The 20,615-nt window shown below is 40.6% G+C and overlaps 2 protein-coding genes across 2 annotated transcripts; both read right to left on the bottom strand.

Moving 5' to 3' along the window:
• Nucleotides 1-461: 461 nt before the first annotated feature.
• tmc2b (transmembrane channel-like 2b) lies at nucleotides 462-9,751 on the bottom strand (the record flags this gene model as incomplete). The annotated part of the gene is made up of 20 exons (XM_084551741.1): nucleotides 8,910-9,751; nucleotides 8,724-8,765; nucleotides 8,134-8,530; nucleotides 6,855-7,001; nucleotides 5,841-5,931; nucleotides 5,666-5,747; nucleotides 5,463-5,569; nucleotides 5,256-5,354; nucleotides 4,523-4,665; nucleotides 4,278-4,425; nucleotides 3,901-4,095; nucleotides 3,610-3,789; nucleotides 2,916-3,074; nucleotides 2,668-2,796; nucleotides 2,158-2,225; nucleotides 1,719-1,958; nucleotides 1,426-1,551; nucleotides 994-1,072; nucleotides 773-902; nucleotides 462-682 (listed from the first exon to the last, which is right to left on the bottom strand). Exons 1-20 carry the CDS (start codon nucleotides 8,953-8,955, stop codon nucleotides 462-464), a joined length of 2,829 nt encoding a protein of 942 aa, XP_084407867.1. The 5' UTR covers nucleotides 8,956-9,751.
• Nucleotides 9,752-11,691: 1,940 nt separating this feature from the next.
• On the bottom strand, nucleotides 11,692-18,715 carry tmc1 (transmembrane channel-like 1; the record flags this gene model as incomplete). The annotated part of the gene is made up of 19 exons (XM_084551740.1): nucleotides 11,692-12,191; nucleotides 12,715-12,850; nucleotides 13,334-13,412; nucleotides 13,532-13,657; nucleotides 13,735-13,974; nucleotides 14,132-14,199; nucleotides 14,289-14,417; nucleotides 15,034-15,186; nucleotides 15,261-15,440; nucleotides 16,180-16,374; nucleotides 16,458-16,602; nucleotides 16,681-16,823; nucleotides 16,929-17,027; nucleotides 17,157-17,263; nucleotides 17,479-17,560; nucleotides 17,647-17,737; nucleotides 17,841-18,044; nucleotides 18,159-18,594; nucleotides 18,706-18,715. The coding sequence occupies 19 exons, from the start codon at nucleotides 18,713-18,715 to the stop codon at nucleotides 11,953-11,955; spliced, it is 2,862 nt and encodes a 953-aa protein (XP_084407866.1). The 3' UTR covers nucleotides 11,692-11,952.
• Nucleotides 18,716-20,615: the final 1,900 nt, after the last annotated feature.

The following is a 20,615-nucleotide window of genomic DNA, read 5'->3' as shown; positions in this document are numbered from 1 at the left end:
GCACTTTGTCAGAAAATCTGATATTTTAATGGACTCTATACAAAAAAAGACAGTTTACAAACTGTTTACATGGATTTCCAAATGAAATCAATAAGAGCGCTGACATATACTGATAGCCAGTAAACCTTACGCTGATTTCAATGCTGTAAATATGATCAAGCTCACTAATGCATGTGTACTATATGTGCCATAGTTTCTACTGACAAGTCTGACTGCAGTAATAAGAGATTACTTAATATTATTATTGATTATTTAATTACCATGTTTAAGAGATACATTTGAATGCTTTTCACTGAAATAAAGTGACTATGAACAAATTAGTGAAGTATTTAGTTTGTTTATTTAAATACATCTAACCAAAATAAAAGTCTGTTATTATTCCAGTGACCTATCCACTGCAATATGTCTGCTGTTTGTGATGACCTATTTGTATTGTCTGGGTTTGGGGTCCACCTCTATTATTACCTATGAGGTGGACCCTGACCTCTGCCTCTGCCTCTGCCAGGCCCAGGTTGAGGCCCCCTGGCATTTACAGGCGGCCCTACTCTTGGCCCTGGAGCACGAGTCACTGGCCCTCTTGGGTTCAGGGCAGCCAGCGACACCTCCTTTTGCAGGTTAACCCCTTTCCCTGCAGAACCAGGCTTTGTCTTGGTAGACTTGTTTCCTTTCTCAACTATGACATCTGAGAAGACAGATGGAGAACAAAAAAAAAACAATTTGAGGACAACTGGGTGCAAATTAACATGTGCAATAAAGGAATATGTGAGCGTACCAGGTGGGGGAAGCTCTTCCTCAGTGGGAGGTGGTATTAGAGATTTGTCCGGCAGCAGGTCCTCCAAGTCTTTCATCACTTGATTAGTGCTGTCCTTGTTGTTCCTGCGGTTCTTCTCCTCGTCTCGAGCCTGAAGTGTCGACCATTAAAGCAGAGACTCATTCATTTGATTGAATCTCAAACAAAAGGCAATTTTAAAAAAGGGAAAACAAGACACTAACCAGTTGCATCTTCTTTTTAAGATCCACGTTTGCTTGTTGGTATCCCTTTGACACTGAGTTTAGGTAGTAAAGCGCCAACCTGTCACACAGAGTAAATCTAATACTGTAGCTAAAAGTCAATGTAAAAAGAACATCTCAAATGTAAGGCAGACTTGTTCTTTACATCTTAAGATTTGATTTTCAACAGTTAACATACATTGGTATTTAGTACTCAATATGTGTATATTTTATGATGCTAAGCCAAAAAAGAGTGAATGTGGTGCCCCCTATGTTATTGTAGTATGAGACAGAAACACATACCATTGCCACACTAACCATATTTATTTAGATATGAGACGCAAAAGCTAAAGTCATAATTACAAATGCACTCTTTAACATACACAAAATTAACAAAGCACACAGTATTTCACTTGATATTTAAATTATACTTACACCATGAGGAGGACAGCAGGCATGATGAGTCCAGGGTTGGTGGCATATGAAAAAATGTTCGAAATAAAATCAGGCAGGTCCTGTTCTATGGTCTCCATAACCACGTCGTACATCTTCTCCTGACCACTGTGGGAAACATGGATCAAAAAGTATAAGTGAAAATCAAGACCTGCTGGTTTAATTTCATAACCATCTGTTCAAAAGCTGTTGAGAACAACCAAATGTAATATTAACTGATATTTCATCTTCACGAGATGCCATTCTCAGCTCTGCCATCTGTCTCTCCCACTGACCTGAATGGCCCGCAGTCAAAGGACGGGGCCAGGGTCATGATGGTGTAGACGACGGGCAACAGGCTGAGAAAAAGCACGAGAAGCAGCAGGCCCATGTAGAAGTTGTTGGATCGTGAGGCCTTGAAAACTCGCTCATGAGGAACATTACAGCACATCACTGCCCAGCACTGATAGTACATCGAGGACAGGAGGCGCAACACGTTCAAACCCACCAGACCTGGAGCATAAAACGCTCCCATCCTGACGAAAGCAGCAGATTTAGGAATATTATTTCAAAATGACTCTATAATCTACTTTAAATAATCTATATAAATGTACTGAGTATTCTAATTAAGTACTTAACATGATTATCTGACAAATAACATAACCATTCACCACATGACAGAATCCCCGAATATGAGACGGAAAAGAAAATCAACCACAGACATGTGCAATTTACCATATCATCCCTTGATTGAAGACCAGCCCTAGCACATTTCCACTGATATCAAACTCTCCATATGATGGCTGGAAGGAACACAACAACATGGTCAGGATGTTCACCTGAATTAATAAAGAGCAGGTCAATTCACTTTGCATTTGTTGTTATCTTTGTATTGCTCTCTCTCTCTCAGTAATTAAGCTCTCACTGACGTGTCTTGTTTCTCTCAGTGTTTGGGATCACCTGTCTTGCCAGATGTCGTTGTATGGTGTCAGGTTGACTTGGATCCAGAAGAAACAGACACTGACTCACACAGTGTTCAATAATCGCTGAATGACATGAAAGCTATACATTGGTATAGAAACTAATGCACCCAATTGAAATTCTCATCAGTATATAGAATATGATTTACAGCACAAGACACAAGTGCGTTTTGTTGGATAGGTAAAAAAAAAAATCACCTCTTTATTATTTTGAGGCATGTAATAGACATGCAGACACTGTGACACACGAGCAGTGAGTACTCACAAATCCAGCCTCCAGGTCCCAGCACCAGCAGTAGTTGAGGAAGCGGACGATGACAGCTCGCAGAAAATCCCCAATGAGGATGGTCAAATAAGTCACCTGCACGTCTGACACGATTAGCTTCACAAATTCCTGCACAGAAGAGAATACCACAAAAATCAGACATTTGGTTTCTTCGCTTGATTTATTGGGGTAGTTGTTTTCCACACCCACAATTCAACAACAATGTACTGCACTACGCCACAACTGACTCTTCCCACTCCCGTCTCCCAGCAGGGTCCTCTGATGACGTCGGCTGGGTGCACATTTTGAGGAGGCACATCTGTCGTGTTGAAGTGGAGGCTGTAGTTGGCATAGTACTGGTCGTAAGCCAATTCAGTGGCATTCTTGATTGACTTCTCTCTCTCCAGCTAAAGAAAGGAAAATACAGCAAAGTACAATTGAGTAGCTTAGATTAAACAACAAGATACGACAGGCTGTGTTTCAAGTTTTAGAAGAGCAGGGAAGTTCATTGTGTTATCTTTGGACTGCTACCAAGCTGCTCCGTGTTACCTATCCTGGTGCTAAACTAAGTCAACGTACCAACTGAACTCTTGAAACGGCTTGGAGTGGCTAGACTCTCTATCTATCGAAAAGGTAACAAAATACCGTTGCCAGCACATTGTTTAATGAAAGTAAAAACACTAATTAGATTTAGGTCGGCTGCTTTGGGCCTTCTGTGAGTGTAAATGTATAGTGAGGGTTAATGTGCAAGTTAAGTTGACCTGGTGTACAGCTCTATAACACATCAGAGCAAATGCAGCAAAGATCTGTGTCTGACTCTCAGTCCAGGCAAAAAAGCAAACGATTGCAAAAGTAAAAGTGGAAACAAATACAACTTATTTAAGCACAACTGCACCATACAATCTCAGCAACAGTAACAAACACAAGGCACATTTGTTATACCTTGGCAGTGACTTCGTCAAAGAGAGCAAACAGGAAGGTGTAAAGGTTTCCTAGAAAGAGGGCAAATATCCGTCCGAGCTGCCACTTGAGGGCAATGCGAGGATGATAATCTTCCAGCTCTGCGATGGCTTCAAACAGAGGAGGACACACCAGTCCCAGCAGAGACATCACAAACTCCACCTGGTACAGTGTATGAGACCGTGGAATTACTTTTTCCAGTTTTCACATGTGTGCTATGTTGTCTAGAAACTCAACTGGTAATGTGATAGAAAAGGTTCAGTGTAAACCTGCCTCGTTCCTTTCAAGCCACGAGAGTTCGCTCGAATCCATCTCAGCAAACTCCTGAGAACGTTTCACTACATAGTAGATGAGATACCCACTGCCTGCCAGACAGCACAAGATCATAAAGTTCGCAAGTACCCTGAGGAAACGTCTGAGATGGATGTTCTCGTCTTTCTGGTTCTCCTGTTCATCCACAATGGATTCCTGCAGTACAGGTGAAAATACACAAAGAAAGATATCTCCACCAGCATATAGGGCAGTTTTCGTACTGCAAATTGCTGCTTCAATATTATTTTCAGTATTCCAATATTTAACTTCTTATAGCTGGACCAACAGCTTCATAATGATTTCCAAATGCAAACGTACACACACACACACCGACTGACCTTGAAGCTGGTGGTAATGGAGGCGAATTTATTGTCTGCAGTCTCAGGGTTTCCTATCAGGTAGTCCCAGCTAGTAAACATCTTCCAGCTGAAGGTGAAGTCTCCTTCATCTGCACCGTCTCCTCCTTCATTTGAGTTGCGAGCCATCCTGAAAAGGCAACAGATAGAGTTCAAAATGTGCACAAATCAAACATCCTATATGAACAGTGTAAATCTATTTGCATGTATATGCATGTCTTGCCTACGTTCTAATGACAACCATCAGGCTGTATCCAAAAATCCCGACACCGACAAGCAGGTATGACAGAGGGAGCCTGAATTTCAGCACCCCGATTGTTCGTTCACAGTTGTAGAATCCGTAGAACAAAATGGAGTACTGAAGGTATCCCTGTTGGCATAGTAGAGAGGAGGGTCCCTTAAGGTATAGCAATTTACTGACGCAAATGTGATGAAGTTATTCACTTAAACTAACATGAAGTGAATGAAAGTGGTTATTTGTACTACTAAGCCAAGCTCTTTGAATCTACAATGACCAGTCACAACATTAAAACCACCTGCCTAATACTAATTAGGTCTCCCTTGTCTAAAACTGTTCTGGCACATATGGGAATGGACACAGGCCTTCAGGCCTGTCTGTCACCAGGATGTTGGTTGTAGTAGCCTTTGGGTCCTATGGGTTGATGGAAGAGGCCTCTGTGGATTGGGCTTCTTCCTGCATATCCCAGAGATACTAATTCACTTTTTGGGTTTGAGGAGTTTGGAGGCCAGGTCAACAGCTTTGTGCTATTTTTCATGCTTTTTTTTTTTTTTTTTTTTTTTTTTGGCTTTTTTAGCTTTTGCTGAGGAGTTTTTGTGATCCCTGCTGGGGATTGTTAGAGAATAATTTCTCTTGCCTATGGATAGATCAGCCATCCACAGTTATTCTCATATGTTGAGATTGAGGGAGGATAAATGGATAAATGAAGCTAAGATCCTCACACCAAAGTCAAGGAGCACTGAAAGGTCCATGGCTGTATCCTGTTCCTCTCGGGGCACTGTTTTCCTGGGAATGGAGCCATATGGAAGACCCATGAGGACCTAAAAACACAGAGGAGGGATGGAGGTGAGATAGGTGAGAACTGAACATGTGTACAGTGTGCGACTTCAGGTATCACCTGCTGGCATGTATAATTAAAAAGGCTGTACCTCAGGCAGCACCACCAGACCGAACATCAATCCAAACAGGACCAGATTCAGACCATACATCCACCTCAGAAATATAAAGTAGGAGGCCACAGATGATCCGAAGTGACCTATGATTAGAAAACTTGACTTAGAAATATGGAAACAACTCAATAGAAATATTGCCTCTGTGATTATATTTCAACTCATATCATTGTGGCACCAACTTTCTACATCCTTTATCTTCCTCTCCCAGGGTATGCAGGCTGTTTTGAAGTTCTCAAAGTCACGTTTAAACTTGATAAGTTTCTGGTGGGTGAAAGATTGGAAATGGTTATTTCAACATTGTTATCCACACTGAATAAGAGCAACATCAACACATTTGCAAGATGAATCGATTACCTTGGTCATCATGACTTTGTAAGCATATAGCTTTCTGCCTTTTCCCTTCCCAAGAGCCCCCTCAAACTTTTCAACAAACTCCTGAGACTCCCTGTTTGACCAATCAGAGAAAACATCTAGCAGTGACAGAAAACACAACACAACACCAAGCTGAAAATGACAACTTGGCCAACCATTGAATTTTTTAGTTAGAGTGAACAGCTCAAACGACAGCTTTGGGATGATTTACTGATTGATAGTACACTGCATATGTTAAGAGCATTGGCAGGAAGACTTGGCAAGCAGGAGCTCAGTCAGCCACAACAACATGCATTAAACAGTGTGAAGCTCATGAAAAAGTCAGCTCACCTATCGTGTTCCCTTCCCACGTGCAGATACACTGATCTTTACATCGAGAAACACACTATCCTCTCCTACACACTTACACAAACACACTAGCTCGCAAATATGGCCCAGCTCTGGCACAGCAGCCAGAGCTGCTTACATTCTTCTCAGCTTGAAAGGAAGATGTTCAAAAAGGTGAACTACTGCCAGCCTCTGTGAGTTCTCCTGAGATTGATCATGTCTATCACTGTGTGTGGAGAGTTTGCATAAAAGAGCAAAACAAAGCCATTGCAAGTGTCCAAACAGCTGCTTGGAACTGATCACTTTTACAGGCTTTTGTGAATCTGTGTTGAGCTTTTGCATCTCTTATCTTCATGACAGAACAGGAAACATACTCAGTGTTTGTCCAGATTAGTTCTGGCTGTGTGTAGAGCAGCAGAGAGAAGTACCAAACGGCTAAATTAGCAGTGAGCAAGTTTTAATAACACATGAGAAACATCACATGCACAATGACATGAGTGATGGTAGGCATTAAAGAAAACACTCATAAAACAAACAGAATAAAAGTCAAATAGATTCATGAAAGATGAAGAAATCGATGCATCACAAAATACAGAAGTTACAGTGTTCACGAGCAAGCAGGCAGAGGATGTGCGCTAGAGTCAGCCACTGTTTTGTTTTTATTTTTACTTGAGCACAACGAGCCTCCTCTTCATGCGCCAGGGTTGGTTCCTTAATGTACCCATCAGCTTCTTCTTTTCCTCTACCGCTTCCTTCAGGGCTGCAATCTCTCCCTCCGACAGTGAATCTTCGTCAGAGGAAGAGGAAGAAGAGGAGCTGCCAATGGGAAACAGCTGTCACTTGCCGTGCTACAGGAGCCTGAATTAAACATCAGGCAGTCACATTTGTACATGAGTATGATATCAGTTATCACTATGTAATTTCAAAATGCATATTATAAAAATGTTAAAGAAGTTATGCTGGTGTTAGCCTTATGTGTGTTAAGAACTATGACCACCATCATGTCATTTTTTAAATTTATCTTATGACCATAATACTACAAAACTAATGACATTCCAGTCAGTCGAAGCCAAGGTATAGGCAATAAACACGAGCCCCATTTGAAGGCAGCATAAGAATTGTGTTTTTGTTAGCTTGGAATGACACCTTCATATCTTCACAGCGTTTTTAGAGGCAACAGTAGATTATCTGAGATGTTTGGAAGATTAAGATAAGTGGTTTCAGCTCAGTACAAACTGCACCCTTGCCACTAGATGGCGCTAAATCCCACACACTGGACCTTTAAAATGAATGATAATGTGGCTTTATTGCTACTGCATGAAAATAAACACATGTTTTCTAACAGGCTTTGACATATTAACCTAAAAGGTGATGATACATTGCAAGACTACTTTGATTTGCTAAAGGAAGGCACTTTTTTCATCTTTTGTGAGGCACTCTGTCAAAAGGTTTTGAGTTCTATACAACTTATTCAAGCATGTTTCCGTGTTGAGGTAAATTCTCCTGAGTTAAAAACAGCCTTGTCACTGTACAGTTGGACCTGGTTGGCTAACTTGCGGCCACTGAGGTCAGACTATGAACAGCCGACTCTCCAAATGAAACAGTAGGAAGATGTTTTGTCTGAGGACGATCTGTTCCACTGTCTTCGTGTTATGGCAGCAGTAAATAATGGATGAGCACATGAGCTTACACCATCCATCACAGCGGCAAACATCAGTGTTTACACCACAACTGGAAATTCTCACACAAAACTGTAAATATATGCCATATATTCAGGGAATGTTGTGTTGCAATGACACTGATATAATTTACACTCATAATTTTTTTCCATCCCTCTAAATATATGCCACATACAGTAGCTTCATAGCACCAGTCTGCCAGGAGTCTGCCAGGGTGGGTGTGTGGAGCATGCAGGTAGGTGAGAGACATCTCTTAGAGAATACTACACCTGCTCAACTTCCCATTCTTCTTTTTCTTGTCCTTCTCACCACCTTTATTCTCCCCAGCCTTCCCTTTTACATTCCCCCTCTTCTCCTTATTCTGCGCCTCTTTCTCCTTTTTGGACTCCGTTCTGCCTCCTCTTTTCTTCTTTTTGTCTTCTTCTTCACTCTCCTCATCGCTCTCCGCCTTAGCTGCTCTCCTCCTGGAGGCTTTCGATCCTTTGCTTCTCACACTTTTTTTGTCTTCCTCATCGTCTTCGTCGCCGTCCTGGGCCCTGGCCTTCTTCTTTCGCCCCCTTTTCCTTGGAGCCTCGTCCTCATCATCTTCCTCATCATCATCATCGCTGACCCGCTTGACTTTCCGTTGGGGTTTGGCTCTTCTGTTTCTTCTCCTCCTGGCCTCATCTGAAGAGTATGTATCAATTATGGATATTTTTAGACAAATAGATAAAATTCACACCCAGTGACAATAAATGTGAATTATTTGCTCACAACAAATACAAATACTAAAAGAGGAATTGTACAATTTTAAATTATATATAATCTTAAATAAAACAGACAGCAAAATAGCAAACCAACATTTTTCCGGGAAACTCACCTTCACTTCCGCTGTCTATCACAGCATCAACCTCTATTCCAACTGAAACATATAAATGAAAAACACCCAAAAACAAACTGTTATTAGAGAGTTGAAATACATAGTACAGTGACTTTTAGTGTGTCTATAAATACATATATATAAATAACAAAAAAAAACATAATAACATAAGACAGTTCTTCTCACCTTCTTCCATCTTAATTACAGCATCACTTTTCCTCTTTGGAGGCATCTTTGTGAGTTATTTGTTCACTCTTTTAATCCAGGTAGTCCTTTTCTGCTCAACTCAGACTGCTTCATCTCTGTCCATGAGTTGCGTCAGTGCAGGCAACAACTGATACACCTTGAAGTTACGGTCTTGAAAAGTCTGTATACATGACCACACACACACACACACACACACACGTACACACAGGAACAGGTGTGCCTATGTTTTGGCTGTTCAAAGACCGGGCTCCTTGACGACCGTCGAAGACACGTAGTCCATTAGATGATAATCAGGAGCCCGGGGGGAGACACAGAATCTCCCACACAATGGACATGTCAATCAAAATGCTAATTGAGGGTATCCTGGAGAAACAAGAGAATGCATACATTCACATGTGTTAGCAGCCTGCATCATTTTAATAACTCAGTGTACAGGGAAACTTCTTTGATACCAAAAACTGATGGATTGCTGCTGTTCATATTTGACCCAGTAAGAGGTTACAAGAGCAGAAGCAGAAATAAAAGTTAGACCACATCAAAACCTGACTGTAAAGTTAAACAACTCACTGCATTTAATAATGTAAAAACTGCAATGTTGAAATACTTTACAACTGTTATTGTCGCTTAGTCTTTACAACTTCAAGTTAAGGTCTTTTTTAAAGAATAAATTGAACTAATATGAGTCAGCAGTCTTTGAGTCAAAATTAAGCATTAAAAGTTCGTATTGAATGCACCTGTGTTATCATCTTTCTACTAAGCTCAACAAGGAAACTGTCCAGACAATATAACTATGGAAAACTATCACTTGATTTGACCAACAATGCTGAAGAGTGCTGAAGCCTGAACTAAACATGGGTATCCATTAGACACTGAACATTAGAAATGTAAGCATATACCTTCAAGGAGTTTATGATAGAACATAGGTATAAAAAAAAAAAAAAAAAAAATTTAAATTTAATGGCTGAGAGTTTAAAGTATATATTGAAGTATCCACATCATGTGCTACATCCTCTAAGCTGCAGCTGCTACTGGTGTAATTACTGTCAAATGTCAGATGTGACCTTTTGAAAAATGCAGGAGGAAACAGGAGACGCTGAACCGCTATACAGCTAACAGAGAGCAACACACTTCCGGAGGTTTTAATAATGCTGGCTTGGAGTGTTGTGCCTGAAAGACAAGCTAAGCCTTCTGGGTCGAAGCCTCCTTGATCCTCCTCCTAACTGTCCGCTCCACTTTCTGAAACTATTCATTACTCCCCTTCATCAGTCTTCATCCTTTTTTCTCACTATAATGTACTTAGGTTCAGACAAGGCCTAGATGCATATATATTCTCCAGATCCATTAACTAAAAAGGGTTTCTACTAGTTCACACTGAGGCTCAGTGCCAATCTTTGCTCTCAAAGGTAAAATTGAACCCCAATCCAAGCGGTCAAATCAGTGCTGGTAGCGCAGCGATGTCTCTTCCATTCATTAATGTTGGTGATAAGAGATGCCAATCACAGAACAAAGGAGATATCCGGTAATGTGGAACCCGTCATGGCTCAGTTTTCTGACACACTGTTCCAGCATTGAGGGAGACTGGGATGGAGCCAAAACACTACTCCAGTTGGGAGATGAAACAGGGGGCATTGAGAAGCTGATCTTACCTTAATGAATAAAGATGGAGGTAGATTACGACTCCAGAGTCTCCCGTGTAAAGAAACATTACTTATCAAAGTCACCTCGGTCTTACTAAATAATGTGATTGGCAATCTTTGGCTCCCGATGAAAGAAAAACCATTTTCTGGATCTCAAATAACTGCAGAATTAATACTTAATGCTCACCTGCCATGAATTGATTATGAGCACCAGTGAAAGTGGATTTGACAGACTGTAATTTAATGTCAATGACATTATGAGCACGTTGAGTTGTTTTTGTGAATGATTTAGATTTAGATCTTAAATTTCAGCTGAATCTGCTCAAGAATTTCAATGGCTGGGCGTGTATGTATAGACTTACATGTTGATGAGGTTTAACTAATGACACAACACTCTTAAGTTTAGGTTTGACTGACAGGAGTGTCTCAGTGTCCGGAGCACGATTAGTTGTTGAGAGATTTGATAGGGCCATGCAGTTATCAGATGATACGAGTCAGACTCTGCCATATGATAAGGGTCAAATCTAATTTTTTTTAATCATATTTTTGGCACAGATTAGATTATTTCCTTATGAATCCTAAAAAATAATAATAACCATAATATGTTTTTGTGTTTTTAACCTAACCCGGTTGGTTATATCCGCATTTTAAGAGAAAAAAAAAAAAGTTTTAAGCTGATTGTGCTTATCTAGCAAGAGTTGAGTGAGAGATCCATTTAGGCCTTGCAAACTGGGGTAAATGGCCTCCTTGTCTAATGAATTGTTTAATACTTTGGCCCAGTGACAAATCTAAGGAAGACTGCACTCAGTTGTCACTGTGGTTTAAAATAGCACTATTTTCAATAGTACTTAACAATTTTTTTAAGATATTGAAAGACTAAAAGATCAAAATCTTTTTCAAAACTTGACATATAAATAAATGTTGATGTGATATAAAAACATTAGGACAAGCACAATGAATAAGGAGACTCTTATAACCTGTAAAGATTAAGAGTGAGCTGCACTGTTGATTGCCTTTGTGTGGCCCAAATGTCCCCTGTTTTGTATGCTACATGCACTGAAAACATTCAGCATATTCTAACTGCAACAATTTACAATTTTCTGCAGACTCAGTAGACTAATTTATTGATTAATGGTTTCAAATGAACATTGCATGAGAACTGTAATGCAACAGTACAATAAATTAAAACTCTGCTCCTGGGAACATTTATTTGGTAAACAAAGGAGCTACTATTAATTCATAAAATACTCGTATCATTAATACTCACTGTAAAAGAGAAAACCTTTAGTCAAGAGAATATGTGTAATGAGTTACCATTCTCGTTACCCCCAGGTCAACATACGTTTTTTAGTAAAGTGCATAGTTTTGAGTTTGCTTTCATTTCCTCAGTGTCTCTGGAGGCTCGGCGCCCTGTGCATCCTGGGCTCACTTTGCAGAGGGAAACCAGGCAGGTGACCAGGAGCCCCGTAGTTGCTATGGTGATGTGTCCTGGGGACAGGGCCTCTGGTGGCCAGCAGTTGCCGTTCTCGGTCTCCGGCAGGGGGAGGAGGGTTGCGTCCGTTCTTACCCTGACACGACCTCTGATTGCTGCCATGGTTTTCCTCGCCATCAGCTGAAGGAAAAGCTAGAAATGAGAGAAATGTGTAATTTCAGAGGTGAGGACAGGAGATTCAGATTTTGAGGCTGTGAAAACACTGCTATAAGCTGCTTTTTCCGGTAGTTAGCCAGCTTCAGCTAGCTTTTATCATAGCAGTGAATGTCTGTAATGCTAATAATCTATTCACAATATTGAATACTTGCATTAGTGTATAAATAAAGTATTAAAGCATAGTTGAAGCATTTCAGACAGCAAGCAAATGTAAACCTCAGTTGACAGTAACAAGGGAGAGAAAATGCAGAGAAGAAATAGGACATTAAAAAGTATAAAGTTATTTTAGAATGATAATTTGTTGCTGCTACGTTAATAACCAAAAAATAACCAAAAATATAAAACATCTTTTTTATTAATTTGCATTGCGTTTATTTGTATTTTTTTAGTTGTTTCAGGCCTTTATTATTTGAGCCCAAAGCAAAATTGCCTAAGGGAAATGATAGTAATCTCTTTTAGTTTCTTTCTTCTTTTTGTCATTTTAATTCAAATGTCTCACACTCTTGCTCTTGTAACGAAGCGTTGTTGTTCTTTTGTTGTTCTGATGACTGTGATGCCGCTTTTCTGGCTTCCTCTAGATCCATTTGAGCCTTTAGTGCTGCACGTTTGTTCTTCTTCTTGTTTTCCTCATTTTGCTAGAAAAATATAAAAATGATGCATAAAATTTAGATTTAGTTTATTCAGCTTCTGATCTTGACAAGCAACACGGTGGCGAGTGATAACTAAAAACCCAGTGGGTTTTAGACAGCGCTGAGCCGTCGCTGTGCTGCTCTCTGCTGGAGGGACAATACTAATACAACTACTGTGGTTACAAACATACAACACACAACACAGTGGCATCAGGTGGTCTATTTGTGCATATGCACACTTTCTGGAAGCTACACAGCTGCTTAAATGAATTGTAAAAGCAAATTTAGAGGACAAACAAGAAACAAACTTCAAAGTTCCTGAGAATGTCTTACTTTTAGCCCAAATTTAACAATTTTATGTTGTGTATATCATCTTACTAGCATTTTCTCAACTTTCCAAACTCATCACTTTGCAGGTGCAAGGTTTATTTAATTAAAAACATATACAGCTGCTGTGCATCACTAAGTTGTATATATTGTGGATGTTACCGTTTGTAGCTTTTTCTTCAGCTCAACATTAGCTTCCTTGTAGCTTTTGGATGTGGACTGCAAATAATAAATGGCCAGCCTAAAGGTGAAATAACAGAGGATTACCATCAAATAACCTAAATACTTTCCAATAAAAAGAAAATCAATATATATTTAACTATGCAAAACATTTGTATTTACAATCTGCTGTTGACTCACACCATAAGCAAAATGAAGGGTAGCACCAGCCCGGGGTTAGAGGCATAGCTGAACACTTTACTAAACCAGGCAGGGAAGTCAGACTCCAACGTCTCTTGGATCACATCAAACATACGGTTCTTGCCACTGTGGAGAAGAAAGTACTTGTGGCAGAAACCCAAGGGATTAGATTTTAAAGGCCTTGGGCTAGCGACCGTCATTACCTGAAGGGTCCGCAGTCAAAGGAGGGGGGGATGGAGACGATGGTGTAGATGGCAGGCAGAGTGGACAGGAAGAGGATGACCAGCAACATGGCCATGTAGAAGTTGTTGGAGCCAGAGGCCTTGAAGACCCGTTCCTGCGGCACATTACAGCACATCACAGCCCAACACTGCAGGTACATGGACACATGGAGCCGGAGGACGTTCAGGGCAGGCAGGCAAGGGGCGTAGAAAGCACCCATCCTGGAGGTAAATGTTATATAAAACACTGAGTGGAGAACTGAAGTGTCATATTAGTTTTGGGTTGTTTTATTGTAACATTACTGCTGGTTCAAAATAAGCCACAAAAATTAAAGTGGCTTTTTCCATATCCTTATTAAAGATAACAGTGTTTTCTTACCATATCATTCCTTGGTTAAAGATCAGGCCCAGAACGTTCCCGCTGACATCAAACTCAGAGTAGGACGGCTTTTGGAAATGACAGAAGACAATTACTCAATGTCTTTGTAGCCAAATTTGCATTTTTAAACAAACAGATAATGGACGTGGTGACTCACAAATCCAGCCTCAAGGTCCCAACACCAGCAGTAATTGAGAAAACGAACAAGCACAGCTCTCAGGAAGTCACCAATCAGGAGCGTGATGTAGGTTGTCATGGTGTCAGATATGATGAGCCGGACAAACTCCTGCTGAGGATCACGCAATATCATGTTGTATCGTATCGTATCGTATTGTATCGTATCGTATCGTATCGTTCTGATCAGATCGTTTCTGTATCTGTGTTCTACACGATATTTCAAGGTACTTATTTTAGATACTTATAGATACTTATTTTTTATTTTTAAATCACCTACATTTTGTATTTCTTTTTTAGGATATGTTAAAGTAGCAATGTTAATGCAGAATATTATTTTTATTTTAGGTAGTCAGTTTGAAGTCATTGTTAACGTCTGCCCAGTCATTCTGACCAAATCCCCAGCCAGTCGCATAGCTGCCTTTGCCATGTTTGTGTTGACTTACAGACAAAAACTTGTCTGTTATGTGAAACATAAACTGATTTTGGAAAATGTTACAATAACAACTGCAGGGATTAATTACAGTTATCTGTAAAATGAACTCAATTGAACTCATGACTCATGAAAGGTCATACTAAAAAATCTGCGATTATAAGACCTTGAATCAGGCATTATTTCCCAATGTTCTACAGTTTTATTTTTTATTTGTCGCTTTTGGTACCCACAACTTTATGTTGTCACCACAGTTACATCATATGGTTACATAATCATTTACATGCACACTGACCTGCCCCACCATGGTCTCCCAGCAGGGCCCTCTAGGCACATCAGCAGGGTAGATAGTCATGGGCGGAGCGGTGCTGTTTTCTGATACTGTGCCATTGTAAAAACTGTCCTCCCACATGGTTATATTAAACTTCACTATCTTCTCTTCTTCCCTCTGAGACAGACACACTTCAGATTAATTGTACTGTAACGTTACGATCCCATACACCCACATGTAAGGGTTCTCACTTTAAGGTTGATCTCATCCATGAGAGCAATGATGAAGGTGTAGAGGTTTCCCAGGAAGAGGGCAAAGATGCGACCCAGCTGCCACTGCAGGGCAACACGAGGGTGGTAGTTCTCCAGGGCGCTGATGACGTCAAACAGCATGGGGCAGAACATCCCCAGCAATGACATCACCATGTTCACCTGACAAACACATACGCTCAAGAAAACTCATATAATAATTACATGTGAGGATACCACAGGACTAAGCTGAGTTTTTCAATGTGAAGTATATTATATAGTACGTATTATCCAGTATGTGACGATATAACTGGCAGTAAGATTATCTGGATTGCCCTGTAATATGTGCACTGAATGTGAGTAACAGGAAAATGAAATAACTTTTGGAATGCATAAAGAAACGAGGAGCAAGGAAAATTAGGTTGTTGCCATCAGCTTAAAAGACTCCACAAACTGTGGATGCAGTTTCAGGGGCAACATGTGCAATATACAATTACAGCATAGAAACTGACATTTTAGTGTGTTTACCAGACAGAGCCACAAAACTAATTAACAATTTTGTAGGTTTGCCAATAGCCATTTTTCCCAGTAGAAAAATCACATAAAAACAAGTTCTTTCCATAGGTGAGCTAGTTTCAGGCTCTGTTTCAACATCACAGCTTAATGGAACTCAGCCATCATTAATAAAATGTGCCTTCCCCTAATGCTAATGCCAATAAGTCGAACCAGTGACTGATCATGTGCAGTTATGGGGAGCTGGGACACCTGAATGTAATACGTCTTAATTAGTGTTATTCATTCTAAAAAGTAATGAGTGTTGCTAATAATTTAAAGCAATATATCACACAGCTCTATAAAACCTATTCAGCAGTCTTGCCTGCTGCTAAAATGATTCATACACTTCTCTTCCTCTCATTTCTACCTCATTCCTTTCCCACCAGGTGTGATTCTCCAGTCCATCTAGGGCAAACTTCTGAGAGCGACGCACTACAAAGTAGATGAGGTACCCGCTTCCTGCCAGGCAACACAACACCAGGAAGTTGGCCAACACCCGCAGGAAACGGGTCAGGTGGATGTTGTCATCTTTGCGGCTCTCTTGCTCTTCTAAGATCGCCTCCTGGAGAGGTAGAAGAGGCGCTGCCGTAGTGTGATAAACGTAATGTATTGCATCACACCAGGAATTACATCAGCTGCACTAACCTTGAAGCTGGTGGTGATGGAGGCAAACTTATTGTCTGCAGTCTCGGGGTTTCCTATCAGGTAGTCCCAGCTGGTGAACATCTTCCAGCTGAAATTGAAGCTGTTATCATCTCCAACCCCGGATTCGTTTGCGTTGCGGGCCATCCTTTAATCAGAAATAATTACACTTCCAGCAGTGCATTACAAGGAATTAATTCATTATAAACAGTTTTAGTAAACTTACGTTCTTATGACCACCATGTAGCTATAGGCCACTGTACCCACACCAACCAGGAAGTACGACAAAGGCATACGGAACTTAAGCCAGCCAATGGCACGCTGGTTGTTGTAGTAGCCATAGAAGAGGACTGAATACTGAGCATAGCCCTGTGGATATACATTTTTGTTAAAACTGGCACGTGACAAAGCAAAATAAAATGCTGTCCGAGTGGACGAGAGGCGCATGATGTTGCACAAATGTATTCAACTGACCCCAAAGTCCCAAAGGACAGCAAAGTCCATGGCGCTGGTCTCTTCAGCCCTGGGGACAGTCTTTCTTGGGATGCTGCCATAGGGCCGTCCCATTAAGGCCTGTTAACAATATGCAGGGAGGGGAAGAAGAAATATGAACTGAGACATTTAAATAAAAGTGAAGTAAAAGTAAGTAAAATTGCAACTGCAACTGCAGCGCAAGAAAGAATAAATAAATAGATGGCATACCTCTGGTACCATAACGAGGCCAAAGGTCAGACCAAACAAGATCATGTTGATGCCATACATCCACCTCAGGAAGATAAAGTACGAGGCAACTGATGACCCGAAATGACCTGACGAGTCAAAGGAGTCAATTAGCGGAGGATTATTACTCTAAATTAACGGCAAGGAAACTAAATGTGAGGCCTGCACAACATTTTCAGTCTACATATCACTATCTTGCATTGATATTCTTTAATTCGTGGGAAACATGTTGCCATTAAAACTAGATGTGAAACTTGAGGGTATGTTTGGAAAGAATCCTGAAAAAACAATAAAGCAAACCTACTTTCAATCTCTTTTATTTTCATCTCCCACGGGATGCATGCAGTTTTGAAGTTTTCAAAGTCCCGTTGGAACTTCATCCATTTCTAATAACATAATTTTTTAAAAAAGTGAATCATACATTCACTTATAATATGATCATATACATAAGTGGAAGTCAGGGACTCCTTACCTTAGCCATCATGACTTTGTATGCATAGAGCTTCCGGCCTTTCCCTTTGCCCAAGGCTCCCTCATATTTCTCCACAAACTCTTGAGACTCCCTGTAAGTAAGCAGACATTTGATGGACGTTTGTGATGGTAACACCTTGAACCAGAGCTGAAGACTCATCACATCCTCCTCCTGGAATTAAGAAATGAAAGTACCGTAAAGTGACAAGTTTCTTTTTCATTGGCCACGGCTTTCCCCTTAGACCTTGGATCAGTTTCTTCCTCTCGTCCACCGCCTCCTTCAGCTTCTCCAGCTCCTCCGGGGAAAGACACTCTGGCCTCACCTCTTTGTCCTCATTGTCTTCTTCCCCTTTGTCCTCTTCCTCGTTGTCCTCTTCCTCACTTGTCTCCTGATCTGAACTAAGGCATTAAAGAGAGCTCTGTTGAACATCTCAGTATCTTTCTTATGTGCATGACATGATTCTCTTCCTCAAAAGGAGGAGGAGTGACTGATAAGATGAAGATATCATTTACCTTGTTTCAACAACCTTCTTGCGCTTCTTCTTCTTTACTCCCTGTGCTTTCTCCTTTACCCTATGTTTAGCTCCATTCTCCTTCTCCTCTTTTTTGGCGCTTCCATGTTTCTTTTTTCTCTTTTCAGTTCTTTCTTCAGCTTCTTCCTCCTCCTCCATTTTTCTTGTTTTTTCATTCTTCCTTGTTTTCGTCACCTTGCCACTTGTTGTTTGCTCCTCCTCGTCCCTCTCTATGCCTTTTGCTTCTTCATTATTCTTTGCCCTTCTTCTCCTGCCCCTTTCTCTTTTCTTGGGCCTGACCTCTGATCCCTCCTCTCCATCTCCCGCTCTGGATGCACCTTTTCTCCTCCCTTTTCCCCCCTTCCTTTTCTCTCTATCGCCGCTTCTTCTTTTCCCTCGCCGTCTTTCCCTTTCGTGTCCCTCTTCATCCTCGTCGCCTGGAGTGACAATGTAGATGCTTTAACCGCTTCATAATCACTGTTAACCTACAGAATGCTCTGTCTCTTTAATAATTTAGTCATCAGGAAGATTCTTCGTGCTCACCTTACAAGAGGACATGTCCGGAAGAATAGGAACATTTAGTTATTGAGGTAAGAGCCCACTCACCTGCAAAATCCAGTCCGATGTCAACTGTAGGCGAGATAATTTCTTTGTTAAGATTAATAAGTGTATTACTTCAGATTATTTAAATTTCTACCTATTTATTTTCACTAAGTTATAAAATAATCTCGTTCTCTCTTTGTCTTTATACAGCTGTTGTTTGTCTTAGATCTCAGTTTGACATTTAGTAAACTCACTGAAAGAGGTTGAATCAATGGACAGATGTGTCTAATTACGCTGGTCATGTCAAGTCATTAGTGTTCATACAAACTACAAAATGAACTAAAAAAGAAGCAATTAAAGATGACTTGGATACTTTTGTTAAAGAAAATGACTGACTTCTTTTCCTAAAACATTTTAAGTTTTTTTCTTTAATTGTGAACCATATTGTAGTCCTTATAAACTTTTTAGAGCTACATCAGGGCTTTTTTAAATCTCTCTTTGGAGACGTTATATGAAACCTTTCTGTTTTCTCCTTTTTTCCCTATTAAACCTAATTTATGCTTTTCTGTGATTCGCTCCTTGTATGTTTTTCAGTTTAAGTGCATGTTATTCCTCTACAACATAACCAGCCTCATCCCCTTGTAATGACCTCAGCTTTATGATTCCAGTTTTTTTTTTTTTTACAACTTCAATACCACACTGACCCCTTTCTCTGGTGCAGCTTAACCTTCCTTATTGTGTACCTGGCACTATTATACTGCGGTAAAGAGGGATAAAGAGGAAAACAAAGAGGACCACTGACGGGCTGAACAGATATTTATGTAGTGGGCCTTTTGATGTGTGTCCTTAGTGTAACCGGAGTGGCCAGCACACGGGTCATTACGGCCGGGTGCAGGAGAGGGGCACAAAAGAGACAAACAATGGCCTAATGAAGGGAGACGGGGTGGCTAAACCCATGAGGACGGGGGAGACAGCCGAGGGCCAGAGGCCAGCTCCCAAATATGCAGTCGGTTGGAGGCAAGAATGCAGTGGGTGAATGTACTTTTAGTGGTTGTTGGTTTACTGGTTTAATTGATTCAACCCAGAAATCCAGTGTAAACATCTGTACTGTTTTGAATTATCTTCATTTTCCTGAACACAAGGCTCTAAATATGTGCCTAAAATATGTTTAAATCCATCATCACAGCAATAACCCCAAGACCCAAGAACATATATGTATTTTAGTCAACATGTTGACATAAAGATTTTAAAACATGATTTAAGTAAGTAAATATCATCTTTAATCTATGAATGAATGAATTTCCTCTTTAAAAAAATACCCCTCCGTCATATAATATGAAAAGTACGTGAGTATGTATAAATACAAACATGTTCTTACTGTCATCCTCAGAGGTGATCAGACTGTCTCGAGGCATCTTCCTCTCATGGTCCTGTATCTCCTAGAACAGTCGCCCCACCATCCAGAAGTCATGCGAGCTGGAACGAATGAGGCCGCAAGGTTTCAGTGGTCTCTGTCCTTTTGAATCACCTGCATCCTAGTTCAGGATGCAACTCATCCAAGTGTGCATGTGTACGGGCTGAAGGGCTGGTGCATGATGAGAAACTCGCATGAGAAGTTCACTTTTTGCTCGCCACCCATCGACCCGAAACAGGGACAATGATAGCATGGAAACCCTAGAGCCACGCAATTTCACTAGCAATCAATTATTCAAAACAGTTATGACTGCCTTTATGTGCCAGTGTGTGCGTTTGTGGATGTTTATGAGTGTGTGTGTGTGTAATGCTAAGTACAATATGTGGATGGAGAGATGAAAACATGAGGGTTTTGTGCGCAGCAGGCCAAAGTGAGGATCAGGGTCATTTGACAGACATGTATTATTAGTATTATTAGAAGTGACTTTAAAAAAAAAATAAA

This window comes from Chelon labrosus (assembly GCF_963514085.1).
Source record: "Chelon labrosus genome assembly, chromosome: 9".
NCBI classification, from domain to species: domain Eukaryota; kingdom Metazoa; phylum Chordata; class Actinopteri; order Mugiliformes; family Mugilidae; genus Chelon; species Chelon labrosus.
This window is presented reverse-complemented; position numbering and strand designations above follow the sequence as displayed.